Here is a 19,184-nt window from a genome sequence, read left to right as displayed (position 1 = left end):
GAGTATTGCTACTCCAGCTTTCTTTTGATTTCCATTTGCTTGGAATATCTTTTTCCATCCCCTCACTTTCAGTCTGTATGTGTCCCTAGGTCTGAAGTGGGTCTCTTGTAGACAGCATATATATGGCTCTTGTTTTAGTATCCATTCAGCAAGCCTGTGTGTTTTGGTTGGAGCATTTAATCCATTCACATTTAAGGTAATTATCGACATGTATGTTCCTATTACCATTTTCTTAATTGTTTTGGATTTGTTTTTATAGGTCCTTTTCTTTTGTGTTTCCCACTTAGAGAAGTTCCTTTAGCATTTGTTGTAGAGCTGGTTTGGTGGTGCTGAATTCTCTTGGGTTTTGCTTGTCTGTAAAGCTTTTGATTTCTCCATCGAATCTGAATGAGATCCTTGCCGAGTAGAGTAATCTTGGTTGTAGCTTCTTCCCTTTCATCACTTTAAGTATATCATGCCACTCCCTTCTGGCTTGCAGAGTTTCTGCTGAGAAATCAGCTGTTAACCTTATGGGAGTTCCCTTGTATGTTATTTGTCATTTTTCCCTTGCTGCTTTCCATAATTTTTCTTTGTCCTTAATTTTTGCCAGTTTGATTACTTTGTGTCTCGGCGTGTTTCTCCTTGGGTTTATCCTGTATGGGACTCTCTGCGCTTCCTGGACTTGGGTGGCTATTTCCTTTCCCATGTTAGGGAAGTTTTCAACTATAATCTCTTCAAATATATATGTTCTCGGGTCCTTTCTCTCTTCTCCTTCTGGGACCCCTATAATGCAAATGTTGTTGCATTTAATGTTGTCCCAGAGGTCTCTTAGGCTGTCTTCATTTCTTTTCATTCTTTTTTCTTTATTCTGTTCCACAGCAGTGAATTCCACCATTCTGTCTTCCGGGTCACTTATCCGTTCTTCAGCCTCAGTTATTCTGCTATTGATTCCTTCTAGTGTAGTTTTCATTTCAGTTATTGTATTGTTCATCTCTGTTTGTTCTTTAATTCTTCTAGGTTTTTGTTAAACATTTCTTGCATCTTCTCTATCTTTGCCTCCATTCTTTTTCTGAGGTCCTGGATCATCTTCACTATCATTATTCTGAATTCTTTTTCTGGAAGGTTGCCTATCTCCACTTCATTTAGTTGTTTTCCTGGGGTTTTATCTTGTTCCTTCATCTGGTACGTAGCCCTCTCTCTGCCTTTTCATCTTGTCTATCTTTCTGTGAATGTGGTTTTTGTTCCACAGGCTGCAGGCTTGTAGTTCTTGCTTCTGCTGTCTGCCCTCTGGTGGATGAGGCTATCTAAGAGGCTTGTGCAAGTTTCCCGGTGGGAGGGACTGGTGGTGGGTAGAGCTGGGTGTTGCTCTGGTGGGCAGAGCTCAGTAAAACTTTAACCTGCTTGTCTGCTGATGGGTGGGGCTGAGTTTTCTCCCTGTTGATTGTTTGGCCTGAGGCGACCCAGCACTGGAGCCTACAGGCTCTTTGGTGAGGCTAATGGCAAACTCCGGGAGGGCTTATGCAAAGGAGTACTTCCCAGAACTTCTGCCGCCAGTGTCCTTGTCCCAACGGTGAGCCACAGCCACCCTCTGCCTCTGCAGGAGACCTTCCAACACTAGCAGGTAGGTCTGGTTCAGTCTCCTATGGGGTCACTGCTCCTTCCCCAGGTCCCGATGCACACACTACTTTGTGTGTGCCCTCTAAGAGTGGAGTCTCTGTTTCCCCCAGTCCTGTCGAAGTCCTGCAGTCAAATCCCGCTAGCCTTCGAAGTCTGATTCTCTAGGAATTCCTCCTCCCGTTGCCGGACCCCCAGGTTGGGAAGCCTGATGTGGGGTCAGAACCTTCACTCCAGTGGGTGGACTTCTGTGGTATAATTGTTCTCCAGTTCGTGAGTCACCCACCCAGCAGTTATGGGATTTGATTTTATTGTGATTGCACCCCTCCTCCCGTCTCATTATGGCTTCTACTTTGGATGTGGGTTATCTTTTTTGGTGAGTTCCAGTGTCTTCCTGTCGATGATTGTTCATCAGTTAGTTGTGATTCCGTTGCTCTTGCAAGAGGGAGTGAGCGCATGTCCTTCTGCTCCACCATCTTGAACCCGAGCCTTCCAGACCTTTAGTCCTGTTTGTCAGTTTCTGATGAAGCCAAACTCAACAGCACATGGCCAGTCAGGATTCATAATACTATTAAGTATTTTAAGATGGCTCTATGTACATATATCCAATCATCACATAGTACACATTAAATATATAACAATCTTATTTGTCAATTATACCTCAATAAAGCTGAAATTTTAAATTTAAAAAAAGATGGCTATAAATGATATAAATGAAAAACAGATGTACAAGAAGTCTAAATGAATGGAGATATGCCAAAATGATAATAGTGACTGGGTTAGGCTAGTGTGATTATGGAGTTTTTTTGGTTTGTTTTTTTGTGTGTGTGTGATTGTGTTTTCTAAATGTTTTATAATATAGTTTATATTTCTTTCTTAGGAAATTTGTGTTCATCATAAGTATAGTTTTAAGTAGGTAATAATTAAATTGGAAAATACAGAAAGGGAAATAAGAAAAACAAAAGCACCTGTAGTCCCACCACTCAAATATACTTACTGTTTACATTTTGGTGTGCTTCTAGTCTTTTTGTTAGTTTGTTTGTTTTTTCTTCCACTGCGCTGCACTGCTGGTGGGATGGGATCTTAGTTCCCCAACCAGGGATTGAACCCCAGCCCATGGTAGTGAAGCACCGAGTCCTAACCACTGGACCACCAGGGAACTGCCTCTAGTCTTTTTTTTAAATCATAGAATTTATGTGTTTTTTAAAAATTGTAATCATTCTGTGTAATTCTTTTTATCATTTACTATCACTTTAGTAATAATTCTATTGCTTTTATGATACTAAAAATCACCCTTTAGACAAAGCTGTTTCCAGGAAACCTCAGTGCATCATTGAGTTGCATCAGGATCCTAGAAATATGACCTTAAAATAATTTTTTTATACTCTTATTTGTGCGGAATGTTCATGTACGTGGAGACCTCTTCAAAAGCCAGTGAGGGAACAGGTGAAAACAGTAAGAAGAAAAGAATTTTAGAATTTATTGTGCAACGTCAAATGTGCCCACTGAAGGTGGTGATAGGAAGTTGTTCAAGGTGAGGTACCCGCAGGGTCCAGCCGTGTGCCAGCGCCACCTAGTGGTTTTGGTTATGAACCATCTGCATTCTTGGTCTCACTTCTGTGAGTCTGAGAGCTGGGCCCCTGGGTTCTAGGCCTTGCTGCAGGACTCTGCCTCTCATCTCTGCTTAGCCCACTGAAAATGGAGCAAGATTACTGTCAGCACACGAATGCCTAGGAGATGTACATATAGTTGCTTGCATGATGAGCACCCAGGGGGCACTGAGTAAAATGCAGAAGGGCTCAGGAATCTATGAAACGAAACATTCAACTGGGAAGACAGAAGTTTGGAATTCTGGCCCCCTGAGATGCCACCAAATCATCATCCTTTTTACGAATCTCTTTTTTAATAAATCTCTTCTCCACTTGTAACTCATTTACCTTATTATCCGAAAAAATGTGTGTCAGTCCTTTCTCTGACAGATGTTTTGATTAGGCTGTTGAGGTGCCAGGTAGTGCAAGAGAAGACAGCCTGGTGTGTTAGAGCCATAAAGGGCTGATAGGAATCCAGTTCTACCACTTACTAGCCCTGTGGCTCAGGCTAAGTCACTTAATCTTTCCCCACTCAGTTTCCTCATTCCTCAAATGAAGATAATCATAGCTTTTTTGCTAGGTTATAATAAGGACGATAGCTATTTTTATAATAAAAATCTTTATTGTTAAGTCAGACAGTGTCAACACAATTAAAAATTAATTCAGTTTACTAATTCCAGGACACACAGGTTTTTCCCTTTTTTAACATTTCTGAAGCAGGATGTGTCGGTGACATGCCAGTGTTTTTGCTTTCTTAACAGTTACGTAAAATGTGCTCCTTACACTCTCTGGTGTTGTAAATGAAATGTGATAATTAGGTCAGCAGAGTGTTTGAAACTCTCCAGGGAGAACTGTTTTAAGTGCTCTTGGTGGTGTCTGTAAACCCTGAACATGACAACTGGTTATATGAGGTCTGATGGTGACAGTTCCCTCACTGCTCTGTTACCAGTCTCAGATGTGAACCCATGAGCTACCCTTTCTAGGAGGTTCATTTGGAAAGCGTGTGTTGAGGGACTTCCCTGGCGGTCCAGTGGTTAAGACTCCGCGCTTCCGTTGCCGGGGGCATGGGTTTGATCCCTGGTCGGGGAACTAAGATCCCTCATGCTGCACGATGCAGCCAAAAAGAAAAAAAAAAAAAAAAAACTGAAAAGGAAAGCGTGTGTTCTGAAGTCCCTGAGATTACACAGAGCACGGTTCATAATTCAGCAGCCTGTAGCATTTAGCACCACACAGTACACATGAAGTGAGTGATGGTGGGCTGTTTTGAAGAGGGTACGTAGGAGGGTGGATGTAAATCCCTTCTCTAATTCTGTTGGTTCCTTCTCTGCTGTATAGACCGCTGCTTTCTCTCAAGTACTCTTCGAGGGCTGAATGGGATGTTGCATGGAAAATACCTGGTACCTATTCAACCAAGTACATAACCACAGGTTTTACAGGCATATCTTGTTTTATTGTACTTTACTGTGCTTCGCAGACATTGCATTTTTTATGAATTGAAGGTTTATAAATATCTTGCATCCAGCAAGTCTGTCGGCATCATTTTTCCAACAGCCTTTGCTCACTTTGTGTCTGTGGGTCACATTTCAGTAATTCTCGCAATATTTCAAATTTATTCATTATTATTATATTTGTATGCTCATCTGTGATCACTGATCTTTGATGTCACTATTGCAAAAAGATTACAACTCACTAAAGGCTCAAGATGATAGTTAGCACCTTTTGACAATAAAGTATTTTTAATTAGGGTATGTGCATATTTTTTTAGACCTAATGCCATTGCACACTTAACAGACTACAGTATAGTGTAAACATAACTTTTTTTTTTTTTTAATTATTAGCACCTTTAATTAATTAATTAATTAATTAATTATTTGGCTGTGTTGGGTCTTCGTTTCTGTGCGAGGGCTTCTTCTAGTTGCGGCAAGCGGGGGCCACTCTTCATCGCGGTGCGCGGGCCTCTCACTATCGTGGCCTCTCTTGTTGCGGAGCACAGGCTCCAGACGCGCAGGCTCAGGAGTTGTGGCTCACGGGCCCAGTTGCTCTGCGGCATGTGGGATCTTCCCAGACCAGGGCTCGAACCCGTGTCCCCTGCATTAGTAGGCAGATTCTCAACCACTGCACCACCAGGGAAGCCCCAAACATAACTTTTATACGCACTGGGAGGGACTTCCCTGGCGGTCCAGTGGTTAAGACTCTGCTCTTCCACTGCAGGGGGTGCGGGTTCCATCTCTGGTCAGGGAACTAAGATCCCACACGCTGCACAGCACAGCCAAAAAAAATTCTTTTTCAAAAAAAAAAAATAGATTTATGCACCGGGAAACCAAAAACTGTGTGTGATTTGCTTTACTGCAGATAAAGCAGTAAACGGAACCTGCAGTATCTCTGAGGTCTGCCCGTACCCTCCATCTCCTTGGCAACTGTCCCTAGTCTTTTTCTCTCTGTCTTTCAGTCTAATAAAGTTCCTGTTGTTCAGCACCCGCACCACATGCATCCGTTGACGCCCCTCATCACCTACAGCAACGACCACTTCTCCCCTGGCTCCCCTCCCACACACCTCTCCCCAGAGATCGATCCAAAGACAGGTGAGTCAGCGGCTGCTCAGGCTGGACCAGCTCCACAGCTCCAGTGGGGGTGGGCTTTTCTTCTCGGGGAGTATTTCAGCCCTGGAATCAGACAGACCTGGGTTCAAACCATGTCTCCAGCTCTGAATTGTCTCTAACCCTGCCCACTAAGTTTAGCCTTTTTGCTAAAAAGTTTCGCCAGTTCGCTCATCAGTGCCTTACGTGTCCCTTCTGCATCACTGGGTCATCGTGAGGATGAAAGGAGATTAAACGAGATGATGCATAGGGCCTGGCTCTGCAGCAAGCATTTGGTGTTGCTCTGCAACTGCTTCTTTTACGTTAGAATCTCTTAAAACTTTAAGATTGGAATGACCTGGAAGGGGAAAAAAAAAATCTCCTTTCTCATTGAGTTTGAAGTCTAGCCGGCTGCAGGCCGTGCCTCCTTAAACCAAAACCTATGCCCTAAACTGAACATAGGGAAGTAAACAGTCTAGCCAGACATAAGTATAGCTATAAAGCAGTAGACTGAGTTGGCTTGTTGTTTTTAACTTGCTCACCCAAACTCCATCCCAGAGGGAGCCATAGTCTTCATAAAATTCCCATAGAGTTTCCATGGGTCAAAAGCATTTTTGGAGCTCCTCTTTAGAGAAATCACAGCTACTACAAGTTACAGATAATGAGGAGGACAAATGTGGAACAGAGATCCAAAGTTTATCTTTCCATGAATGAGGCAGCTTTTCTAGCTGATGACTCTGGGGATATCTTGGGTCTCTCGGTCCAAAATTTCCTGCCTGTGTCTTGGACGACTCCTGTATGAGCAGCTGGAAGTTACTGGTGACAGAGGGCAGGGATAATGAAAGAAAGAGCCTTCCAAGCTCCAGGGCACCTGGGAATATAGGGCAAGGAACCTCCTGTTTGATATTATTTTAAGGTGTTAATGTAGGGCCAAGGAATTGTCTGACACATCTCTCTTTGGAAGCAGGAATCCCCCGGCCCCCTCACCCATCTGAGCTGTCTCCGTATTACCCACTGTCTCCCGGAGCTGTCGGGCAAATCCCCCATCCCCTCGGCTGGCTCGTCCCACAGTAAGGAAACTTACAGCCTTTCTTACCCTCCCTTCTTCCTTATGCTGAGTTCTAACTTCTGTACCTCCAGCCGGTCCTGGTGGCCCGTATACAGATGCCCCACCCCCCCACGTGGAGCCCTCTCACCAAAGCCCAGGACTCAGACCTCCCTGCTCTCCCCAGGGCAGTGTCCCCCCAGCTCTTCCTTCCTACTTCCTGCCTTTACTTATCATCCTTTCTTCCCAACTGCCTCTCCTTCCCTGTCCTGAACATTCCCATTTTAGCCAATTTGCTGACCAGATTTCCTTGCTCCTGGCCCTTATAGGCAAGGACAGCCCATGTACTCCCTTCCTCCTGGCGGCTTCCGGCACCCCTACCCTGCCCTCGCCATGAATGCCTCAATGTCCAGGTGAGTCCTGGGGCTGGAGCTGTGAGCAGGAAGTGGCAGTGCAGGGAATGGTTGTCTACCAGCGTCCCTGCCATTTCTGACCGTTACACAGCTTTCTCTTGGCAGTAAGCGAGGAGGCAGGTGCTCACCTTTCCTCCCGCCTCTCTGATAAGGTGGGGATGGAGACCATAGGCTCAGCTCGCTCTTGCCCCATCTCTCTAAGAGAAGCATTTCAAAGCCCTCGCACTCAACCCTCCTGCACGTCCCCTCACGGGCTGGGCTGGGCTTTGTGGCACTGAAGCATTTTGAGTACGTCACTCTGAAGCCAGAGGCTGGGAGATTAATTGTTCCTGCAATGATGTCAGGAGAGGGGAACAGTGAAAGGGGATTTCTGTCTCAGTGGCCGATCTACCTGACAGTGGTACCGCCAGTGACAAAAGAAGTGCAACCCACAGCCTAAGCCCTTCTTTCCCCCCTGTGTACCCTGGCCTCAGACCCGCTGCATCTTCTTTTGTGTTTTTCATCCTACCTGCTTTCAGCACCAGATATAGGAAACCTGCGCGCTTGTGGGGGAAGGGAGGTTTGTTGGGTGTTTCCCAAACCGGTTCTGTCGAGGTCAGTGCATGGCCTTCCGTTGCTCCAACGCTGCCACAGCAGAGGTAAAGTTTACATGCCTCCGCCATCAAGACTGGGGGCCTGCCACATCCTCTGTGGGTGATAAGCATTCTGCCTGAATCCCTCTGTTGTCTTTGTTTCCATCTGGTACATAGCCTGGTTTCCAGTCGGTTCTCCCCTCACATGGTGGCTCCGGCCCATCCTGGTCTGCCCACCTCAGGGATCCCCCACCCCGCCATCGTCTCCCCCATCGTCAAGCAGGAACCGGCGCCCCCCAGCCTGAGCCCGGCCGTGATCGCGTGAGTAACAGGCAGCCTGATGGGGGGTGGCCAGTCTCTGAGCAGCGAGTGCCATTGGTTGCTTTCTTGGGGACATTCAGCTGGCAGCCCGGCAGCTTCCTCAACTACACCCTCTCCCTTGGGAACTGTTCCCTTTGACCCCTGGAGTTCCCATCCTCTCAGAGACACCGTGCATCTCTTCTCACATTCAGGAAAGTTTTACAACCAGGACTTTGAGGCTGCAAGAGAACCTGAGAGAGCTTTTAGCTTCCTTCTCCCCCTCCCACCCCCCCCTCCCCATACACTCGAAAATTGTAAGGCCCCAGAAAGGAGAATATTCTCAAGGTCACATGGCTGACCGGTGGCAGAGCTGTGCCCAGCACCAAGGCCTGTGCTTTGTCCACTGTGCCATAAAGACAGCAGGAAAGCCAAAGTCGGTGCCTCGTAGCCGAGGAGACCTCCCCTCTCCGTTTCTGCCTGAAGTGCCCTGCCCCCCTCCTCTTTCTCACCTGCGGCCAGTGCATCCCAGCTCTCACCACCACCCTCCACTCCTTTGTCAGGAGGTTGTCCTTTCCTAGAACATGGCCGGAGGTCTGTCAGAGGCTAGGAGCTAGGTGCTCAGGCTCTGAAAGCAACCCCGGGCAACCTGCATTATCATCCAAGCGACAGCCTCTCCCCTCCCCAGAGGCAGACAGCGCTTAGCCTCCTAGAGAGATGACAGCTGACACCAGCTAACCTACAGCCTTATGACTCCCCAGGAAATCACCCGTCACGGTGAAAAAAGAGGAAGAAAAGAAACCCCACGTGAAGAAGCCTCTTAACGCCTTCATGTTATATATGAAGGAGATGAGGGCCAAGGTGGTGGCCGAGTGCACCCTGAAGGAAAGTGCAGCCATTAACCAGATCCTGGGGAGAAAGGTAAGGCCTGCCCTCGTGCTCCGGGCTGTGCGGCTCAGCGGCCCCCGCGCTCACCGCTCTGTGCTCGCTGGTCCTCTCTCCCGCAGTGGCACAACCTGTCCCGAGAAGAACAGGCCAAGTACTACGAACTGGCCCGGAAGGAGCGGCAGCTTCACTCGCAGCTCTACCCGACCTGGTCAGCCCGGGACAACTACGTACGTGCCCATCAGACACCAGGCGCAGCCTCTGCGAGAGGAAGAGGGGGAAAGGAAGCTGACTCCGGTGACAGAGGAGCCTGTCAACGGAGTCAGCTTCCAGGGAGGCCAGGGAGAAGTCTATATTTCTCTGGAGATAAGACATTTTAGTTCTCAGGAGGGCAACAAGGCCATGGTTTGGTATCCTGAGGACAGACTCCAGTTTGTGCCTGTCCCATTGGAAGTGGACTCAGCCTTTAATTCCATAATTCAGGGTGCAGTGTGAGCTGTGTGCTAGCTCTGTGGTCAGTGTCTCTAGCCAAGGGTTCCCAACCTGGGGCTCAGAGACCAATGCGTAAGAGACCAATGCTCAGAGACCAGCCACTGCCCGCGTTTCTGATAACTCCCTGAAACTGGGAAGGTTTTTGTATGTATGTTCTTACTTGCTTTTTTTTGTGCTAAAAGGCTGCATAGCTACGTTAGTTTTTTGGGGGTTTTGTTTGTTTATTTGGGGTTTTTTTTGCCGATTGAACCCACGCCCTCGGCAGTGAAAGCACAGAGTCCTAACCACTGGACAGCTGGGGAATTCCCAGCTGCATTAGATTTTCAGTGAGACCTGGGACCCCTCAGAAAAGATCAGGAACCTTACACTGTTCTAGGGAGAGAAATGGAAAAATAAGCCTGAAGGGCAGGGAAAGAATGAGGCCTTCCGAGAAAGCCAGGGCACCGGAGCTGGAGGGAAGGGATCCAGTGGGGGAGGGAAGCGGTGTTGCAGGAAGGCTCACTGTGCCACCTTGTGAGGCTGCCGTGGGGAGTGTGATCTGGGTGCCCAGTACAGGAAGTATCCTGTCTCCCCACTTGATAGCTGGGAGTCCCGCAGAAAGCCGGTTATTCTGTCCCTGGTTACCTCTTCCTTTGGCTGTTATCTTTCAGGGTAAGAAAAAGAAGAGGAAGCGAGAAAAGCAGCTTTCCCAGACCCAGTCCCAGCAGCAAGTCCAGGAGGCAGACGGTGAGTCTTCAGGAGGGCCCTGCATCTTTACTTCTTTTTCCCACTATCCCAGCTACACCTGCCGGCACTTTGTACCCGGGTCTCTGATGGACACGGTGACAATGCCGTATTATGATAGCTGCCATTTTCAAGGCCTCAGCCTTATGTACACTCAGGGGGGGTGTTATTATTATCCTCTTTTTGGAGATGATCTGTTAAGAGGCTCGAAGAAGTGAAGGGATTTTTCCAGTCACTCTGCTTGTTAAATGGTCCAGCACTTTGTCACTTGGAAGGCTCTTTTCAATTCAGTTGAGTTGTGTCTTATTTGAGGGTTAGGTTCTAAAATCAATGCATAAGGTAAAAACTGAATGTCGCTGAAATGATCCTTGAAATTCCCTTAGGAAGGCAGCCCATTAGAGATTGACATTATCACCTATCAGTGAATCCAGTAGAATCAGGTTTTCCTCCAATGTTTGTTTGGTCGAATATCAGAAATAATTGTTCACTTGGATTGGGGGGGCCCCTTTGTGCCACAAATATGTACTGTATCTTTTTACGCCAGAATCACACCCAGCACAGAGATGCTCACACTGTGACCAGTATTTCAGTCAAGCCTCCCATCTCATGCTCACTCCAGGACAAGTGCAGAACTTGTTTAGTTCCGTCTATAGTGCTTTTTGGGGGGCGGGGGGCGGAGAGGGAGCTGCGCCACCCGGCTTGTGGGATCTTAGTTCCCTGACCAGGGATCAAACCCGGAGCCACAGCAGTGAAAGCGCCAAGTCCTGACCCCTGGACCGCCAGGGAAGTCCCCTAAAGTGCTTTTTATCACCTTGCTTTTCTTTTCATCTCCTTTCCTACCTTTCTAATATCTGTATAATTTGCATATTCATCTCCATAGGAGTACATGTAAGTTAACTATGTATATGATGCAAAATCCACTGTATACCACGTTGCTTAGCAGGTGCTATACTATCTCTGACAGCACCATAAACCAAAGATCTTAAAGCAAATTGAGTGGAGATCCATCCCCAGAATGATGAGCTTTCAGCAGGAAGACGATGATGTGATAGGCTGAGCTATTTTCCTTCCAGGCAGGTGCTGAATGGGTCTTTGGCATTTGGGCATTGCCCCTTGTCTGTGCTCTAGGTGTCTTGAAAGCCATAGCCGTCATTTCAGGTTCTCACGTCCCTCCCTGTACGCATTCTTGTTTCCGGAGTTGATGTGTACAGCTGGGCTTCCTCGGCAACCTCCGCCTCCCCCTGTGCTCCTAGCTGCTAACTCTTTCGTGTGGTTTTTTTTCCCCCTAGGTGCTCTGGCCTCCAAAAGCAAGAAGCCATGTGTCCAGTACCTGCCCCCTGAGAAGCCCTGTGACAGCCCTGCCTCCTCCCACGGCAGCATGCTGGACTCGCCGGCCACCCCCTCCACGGCCTTGGCCTCCCCGGCTGCCCCGGCCGCCACCCACTCGGAGCAAGCCCAGCCCCTCTCCCTCACCACCAAGCCAGAGACCCGGGCCCAGCTGGCTCTCCACTCGGCTGCCTTCCTGTCAGCGAAGGCTGCCGCCACCTCCTCTGGCCAGATGGGCAGCCAGCCCCCCGTCCTGTCCCGGCCCCTCCCCCTGGGGTCCGTGCCCACAGCTCTGCTGACGTCCCCCCCTTCCTTCCCAGCCACGCTCCATGCCCACCAGGCCCTCCCCGTGCTCCAGGCCCAGCCTCTTTCCTTGGTTACCAAGTCTGCCCACTAAGCTGCCCCCTGACCTATGCAGGCTGTCACGTGACTCATCGAGTAGTAATGATGCAGAAGAAGAAGAAGAAGAAGAAAAAAAAAAAAGGAAACTTTATTGGTCAATATTTGACCACTCTGGACTGTTCTGTAAAGTGACTGGTAACAGCAGCACTTTACGTTTTGTAGATGTAACCAGTAGCTGATCTTAAGGCTTTTTTAAAAAACAAAACAAAACAAACAAAAAAAATCTTTAAAAAACAAGAACTGAAAAGTAGTGTGTTATTCTTCCTGTATGTGCAGCGGTGGATGGACCTGGGCAGAAGGCACCTCTGTCTCTACCTCCTGGACTCTCTGCCCTCCTCCCTCTTCCCATCGTCCCCCCGCGTCCCGGCTTCCCCCACCCAGCCTGCATGTTGGCCGTTGCTGCCATTTCTAGCCCGCAGCCTCTTCATCTACATCCCACTCCTGGACATTCCCTTTTAACTTGGCCCACGTTCTTCTCCTTTGCTCAGCTCCATGGGTTCTTGCCTTCATCTTCATTCTCTGGCCGGTGTAAGGCTGTCACCATGTGTGAAGACACCTTGGCCTCGTTTGTCTCCACCAGCATCCCCTTCCCCTCAGTGGCCCTAATGCCCCAGTCTCCAGCTTTTGGTGGGGGAAGAGGTCCTCTGCAGTGGTTCTTTCCCGCATTTAAAGGGACTCAAGGTGCCTGCCACTTCCTCAGTGAAGAAGCCTGTGTACCACCCCCTTACCAGTCGAGATGTTCCCTCACAGCCCCAGAGTGGCAGACAGGAGCTGGCTCCAAGGTCTGGCTCCTGTCACCCGGGTCCGTGCTAGCACAATCTGCCAAAGCTCTAAAGACCCTCCTCCCTCCCCCATCACCTCACATGCTTCTTCTGTGTGTATTTCTTTTCATTTTTATGGGGTTTTTTGGAGCAATTTAAACTCCCAGTTGTTTATTTTCACAAAAGAAAATAAAATTGCAGTTGCAAGACCTTTTCTGAGTATTTTAGTCCTTTTCTTGAATCAAGCCCCCTTCTTCACACCAAGCCCTGTGTGAGATTTTTGCAGACATGCAAAGGAGGAATGCTGCTTACTGGAAGGGGATATACATCATGCCTGACACGACTAGGAAAATTCAACCCAGTTTCCAGCCTCGAATGTGCACAGACCAGTCAGTATAGATAAATGAGATACAAAGGGATGAATCTTTTTATTTTCGTTTGTCTTCTTGTAATTGCCAAGATAGGAGAGGTATCCTTGGATTGCTTTGCATGTATCTAGCACTGCAATTAATTTTTTTTGTTGTTACGGTGTTATTGAGGTATAATTCACATAACATACAATTCACCCATTTAAAGTGTACAATGCGGGACTTCCCTGGTGTCGCAGTGGTTAAGAATCCGCCTGCCAATGCAGGGGACATGGGTTCAATCCCTGGTCCAGGAAGATCCCACATGTTGCGGAGCAACTAAGCCGTGCGCCACAACTACTGAGCCTGTGCTCTAGAACCCGTGAGCCACAACTACTGAGCACGCGTGCCACAACTACTGAAGCCCGCGCTCCTAGAGACCGTGCTCCGCAACAAGAGAAGCCACTGCAGTGAGAAGCATGCGCACCACAACAAAGAGGAGCCCTCGCTCGCCGCAACTAGAGAAAACCTGCGTGCAGCAACGAAGACCCAGCACAGACAAAAAAAAAAAAAAAAAAAAACACGTAAAGTATACAATTCAGTGGTTTTGACTGTTCAAAGTTGTGTACCCATCATCACACTGGACTTCAGAACATTTTCATTACTTCAAAAAGAATCCCCGTACTCTTCAGAACTTACCCTCCACTTCCTCCTCCTCACACCCCCATCCCCACCTCCAGCCCTAAACAACCATGAAGCTACTTTTTTTTTTTTAACTTCTTTATTGAAGTGTAATTGCTTTACAATGTTGTGTTAGTTTCTGCTGTATAACAAAAGTGAATCAGCTATACATATACATATATCCCCATATCCCCTCACTCTTGCGTCTCCCTCCCATCCTCCCTATCCCAGCCCTCTAGGTGATCACAGAGCACCGAGCTGATCTCCCTGTGCTTTGCGGCTGCTTCCCACTAGCTACCTATTTTACATTTGGTTGTGTATATATGTCAATGCTAAATCTCTCATTTCATCCCAGCTTACCCTTCCCCCTCCCCGTGTCCTCAAGTCCATTTTCTACGTCCATGAATCTACTTTCTATCTCTGGATTTTTCTGTTCTGGACATTTCGTTTAAATGGAATCATACACTATGTGGTCCTTTCTCACTGACTTCTCTCAGCAGAGTATTTTCAAGATTCATCCATGTTGTAACCTGTACCGGCACATCATTCCCTTTTTTTTTTTTTTTTTTTTTATGATGGTAAAGTAGATAAATAACAAAATTCACCACTTTAACCATTTTAGGTGTACAATTCAGTGGCTTTAATTACCTTCACAGTGTTGTGCAACCATCACCACTATCTGTTTCCAAAACTTTTCATCACCCCAAACAGAGTCTCTATAACCATTAAGCAATAACTTCCTCATTCCCCTCCCCTCAGCCCCTGGTAACCTCTAATCTACTTTCTCTTTCAATGAATTTGCCTATTCTAAATATTCCATATAAATGGAATCATAAAACATTTGTCCTTTTGTGCCTGGCTTATTTAACTTAGCATAATGTTTTCAAGGTGCATTCATGTTGTAACGTATCAGAATTTCATTTTTTTTAAGCCTTGTCTTCCTTTACCTTTTTTTGAGTACTTGCCAGATTTTTTTACCCTACTCGGACATAAAGCTTTTTAAATTGTGGTAAATATAAAAAATATAAAATATATATATTATATATTATATATATATATAAGTGGACAATCTAAGTACATTCACAATGTTGTGCAACCGTAACCACTAACAACTTCCAGAACTATTTCATCATCCCAAACAGAAACACCATACCTATTAAATATTAACTCCCCATTCCTCCCTCCCCCCAGACTTTAGGAACCTGCAATCTACTTTATATCTTTATAAATTTGCCTATTTTAGGTACCTCATATAAGTAGAATCATACAATACTTGTCCCTTCATGTCTGGCTTATTTCACTTAGCATAATGTTTTCAAGGTTCATCCATATTGTAGCTTGTATTGATATCAGAACTTCATTCCTTTTTATGGCTGAATAATAGTCCATTGTATGTATAAACTACATTTTGTTTATTCATCTACTGATGAACACGTGGGTTGTTTCCATATTTTGGCTATTGTGAATCGTGTTGCTGTGAACTTTCACATACAAATATAACGTTTGAGTCCCTGTTTTCAATTCTTCGGAGTTTATATGTAGAAGTGGGATTGCTGGGTCATATTGGTAATTCTATGTTTAACATTTTGAGGAATTGCCAAACTTTTTCAAAGCAGCTACAACATTTTACATTCCAATCAGCAATGTCTGAGGGCTCCAATTTCTCCACATCCTCACCAACATATTATTTTCTTTTTTTTTTTTTTGAATACAGTTTTTAAAGATTACACTCTATTTACAGTTATAACAAAATACTGGCTATATTCCCCATGTTGTACATTATATCTTTTAGCCTATCTTACACCCAGTAGTTTGTACCACCCACTCTCCCACTGGTAACCACTAGTTTGTTCTCTATATCTGAGTGTGCTTCTTTTTTGTTATATTCACTAGTTTGTTGTATTTTTTAGATTCCACATATAAGTGATGTCATTCAGTATTTGTCTTTATCTGTCTGACTTATTTCACTTAGCATAATGCCCTCCAAGTCCATCCACGTTGCTGCAAAAGACAAAACTTTGTGTTTTTTTTATGTCTGAGTAGTTTTCCATTGTATATATACACCACATCTTCTTTTCCCACTCATCTGTTGATGGACACTCAGGTTGCTTCCATATCTTGGCGATTGTAAATAATGCTGCTATGAACATTGGGGTGCATGTATCTTTTCGAATTAGTGTTTATGTTTTTTTTCAGATATATAGCCAGGAATGGAATTGCTGGGTCATATGGTAGTTCTATTTTTAGTTTTTTGAGAAGCCTCCATACTGTTTTCCACAGTGGCTGCACAAATTTACATTCCTACCAACAGTGTACGAAGGTTCCCTTTTCTCCACATCCTCACCAACATTTGTTATTCGTGGGGTTTTTTTGATGATAGCCATTATAGCAGGTGTGAGGTGATATCTCACTGTGATTTTGATTTGCATTTACCCAACTAATACTAATGATGTTGAACAACCATTCATATGTTTATTAGCCAGTTATCCCAGCACCGTTTGTTGAAAACACTATTCTTTCCCCCGTTGAACAGTCAGCACCCTTGTCAAAAATCAACTGACCATAAATATATAGGTTTATTTCCTGACTCTCAATTCTATTCCATTCATCTATGTATCTTTATGCCTGTACCACACTGTCCTAATTACTGTAATTTTGTAATAAGTTTTAAAATTGGGAAATGAGAGTCCTTTGATTTTGTTCTTCTTTTTCAAACCTGTATTGGCTATTCTGGGTCTCTTGCATTTTCGTATAAATTTTAGTATCAGCTTGTCAATTTCTGCAAAGAAGCCACCTGGGATTTTTATAGGGATTGTGTTGGTAGATCAATTTGAGGAGCACAGGCATTCTAACAATTATGTCTTCCAATCCATGAATATGGGATGTCTTTCCATTTATTTAGGGCTTCTTTAGTTTTTTTTAGTAATACTTTATTGTTTCAGAGTGTACGTTTTGCATTTCTTTTGTTAAATTTATTCTTAAATTTAATTTTATTATTTTTGATACTACTGTAAATGGAATTTTTCTTAATTTCATTTTTAGATTGTCTGTTGCAAGTGTATAGAAATATAATTGATTTTTATATATTGATCTCACATCTTACATCCTTGCTGAACTCGTCCTAATAAATTTTTAGAAAATCCTCAGGATTCTCTTTATACAAGATCATGTTATCTGAAAACAGAGATAGTTTTACTTCTCCCTTTTCAACCTGGATGCTTCTTATTTTGTTTTCTTGCTGAATTGTCTTGGCTACTTACAGTACAAAGTTGAGTAGAAGTGGTGGGAGCAGACATGGTTCCTTATCTCAGGAGGAAAGCATCTAGTCTTTTACCATTAACTATAATGTTAGTTGTGAGGTTTCTGTACATGCCCACTTCAGGTTGAGGAAGTTCCCTTCTTTTCCAAATTTGTTGAGTATTTTTATCACGAAGAAGTACAAGGAAATTTAAGATTTATTCAAGTTGCACCCTACCATTCCCTTAAACCAAAATTGGTGTGAGTTAGGAGTTAGTGCTAAAATCTGCCTTCTCTACTCCTATTCTAGGTAGCAGCACTTCCTGGAGAAAAACCACACACCTGAAATAGTTGCCACAGTAGATTTGTGCCTCACATAAGCCAGGCCTATATCCTATATCCAGTCTGTTGGTATTACCTCCCAAATTTATCTTGAGTCCAACCACTTCCCTCCATTCTCAGTGTCCCTCTGCTAGTCCTACTAGGACTATTGCAACAGCCTCCTACCTGATTAACTTCTAAATCCACTCTTCTCTTCTCACCACCCCAAGAGTAGATTCTTCACCCTACGACCAGACTAATCTTCAAAAATTCCCAACTCTGGGGACTTCCCTGGTGGCACAGTGGTTGAGAATCCGCCTGCCAATGCAGGGGACACGGGTTTGAGCCCTGGTCTGGGAGTATCCCACATGCCGCGAAGCAACTAGCCCTTGCGCCACAACTACTGAGCCTGCGCTCTAGAGCCCACGAGCCACAACTACTGAAACCCACGTGCTCTAGGGCCCACCTGCCGCGACTACTGAGCCCGCATGCCACAACTACTGAAGCCCACGTGCCAAGAGCCCATGCTCCACAACAAGAGAAGCCACCGCAATGAGAAGCCCGCGCACCGCGACGAAGAGTAGCCCCTGCTCGCTACAACTAGAGAAAGCCCGCAGCAACGAAGACCCAATGCAGCCAAAAAAAATAATAATTCCCAACTCTATCTTTCCCCTACTTAAACAGCTTTAATGGCTTCTCGTTAATGTTAAGATAAAATATAAAACCCTGGACATAGCCCACAAACTCTGTATGATTTGGACCCTTATTTTCTCTCCTGCCTAATAATATGGACACAAGGTCAGGCTTAATAACTTGCCATTCCCCTACGTACATGCACAGACTCAAGCGCACACAAATGCACACACGAGTGTACCAAGCCAATATCCTTTTTTTTTTTTTTTCCTTTTTTTAAAATTGAAATATGGTTCATGGACAATATTGTTAGTTTCAGGTATACTATATAGTGATTTGACATTTGCATACATTACAAAATACACCACGATAAGTCTGGTAACCATTTGTCCTAAGCCAAATCCTTTAATGTTAGTCAAGTATTTATTTAGGGGAGGTGGAGAGAATTTTAGAAACATTCATTTACCAGTTCACTTCCTTAAGCCAGAGTCACAGTTCTGAACTAATTTGTAAAAGATTTCTCACTTCTCTTTGATTCTTATTCTCTCCTTAGTAATGAGGGTGTGTGTGAGAGATTCTCTTACAACAGAGAAACACTGAGAAGCATATCAAAGGGTTTTTTTTTTAGATTATTTTAATTTTATTATTTTTACTTTTGGCCGCGCCCCTTGGCTTGTGGGATCTTAGTTCCCCAACCAGGGATTGAACCCCAGCCACTGCAGTGAAAGCGCCGAGTCCTAACCACTGGACTAAAAGGTTTTAAAGTAGCAAAACAAAGTACTTGTTCCTGAAAACTATATTTACATCATATACTAGTCCTTAAAATTCTTCAGAAATTCACCTGACTAGAACTGCATGCCACATAACCCAAATATTGTACTCAGACTGCAGAAGAGTGTTATATCTCCTGGCAGCTGTAATCCTTTTTGGTAGGATTACATTTCAACCTGTGTTAATGGGAACCTAGATCATTTAATACTTAATCTGGCTGGAGGCTCTGCTCCAGTCTCAACCCCCGCCATTTTCTTTTTTCTTTTTATAAATTAATTTATTATTTATTTATTTTTGGCTGTTTTGGGTCTTCGTTGCTGCACGCGGGCTTTCTCTAGTTGCAGCGAGTGGGGGCTACTCTTCGTTGCAGGGCACGGCCTTCTCATTGCGGTGGCTTCTCTTGTTGTGGAGCATGGGCTGTAGGCGCGCAGGCTTCAGTAGTTGCGGAACGCGGGCTCAGTAGTTGTGGCTCACGGGCTGTAGAGCACAGCCTCAGTAGTTGTGGCACACGGGCTTAGCT

At 45.2% G+C, this 19,184-nt stretch overlaps 1 protein-coding gene across 2 annotated transcripts in view; it reads left to right on the top strand.

The window, feature by feature from the left end:
- Nucleotides 1-12,888, top strand: part of TCF7L1 (transcription factor 7 like 1) — a 160,449-nt gene extending 147,561 nt beyond the window's left edge. For both annotated transcript variants that reach the window (XM_059942380.1, XM_059942379.1), the window contains 8 exons: nucleotides 5,632-5,764; nucleotides 6,726-6,828; nucleotides 7,133-7,216; nucleotides 7,966-8,109; nucleotides 8,847-9,006; nucleotides 9,093-9,200; nucleotides 10,113-10,188; nucleotides 11,475-12,888. In XM_059942380.1, coding sequence (XP_059798363.1) covers nucleotides 5,632-5,764; nucleotides 6,726-6,828; nucleotides 7,133-7,216; nucleotides 7,966-8,109; nucleotides 8,847-9,006; nucleotides 9,093-9,200; nucleotides 10,113-10,188; nucleotides 11,475-11,908 — 1,242 coding nt within the window. In that variant the 3' untranslated portion in view covers nucleotides 11,909-12,888. The remainder of the gene's footprint in view (nucleotides 1-5,631; nucleotides 5,765-6,725; nucleotides 6,829-7,132; nucleotides 7,217-7,965; nucleotides 8,110-8,846; nucleotides 9,007-9,092; nucleotides 9,201-10,112; nucleotides 10,189-11,474) is intronic.
- The last annotated feature ends 6,296 nt before the right edge of the window (nucleotides 12,889-19,184 follow it).

The sequence above is a fragment of the Balaenoptera ricei genome, chromosome 13 (assembly GCF_028023285.1).
Source record: "Balaenoptera ricei isolate mBalRic1 chromosome 13, mBalRic1.hap2, whole genome shotgun sequence".
In the NCBI taxonomy this organism is placed as follows: Eukaryota; Metazoa; Chordata; class Mammalia; order Artiodactyla; family Balaenopteridae; genus Balaenoptera; species Balaenoptera ricei.
This window is presented reverse-complemented; position numbering and strand designations above follow the sequence as displayed.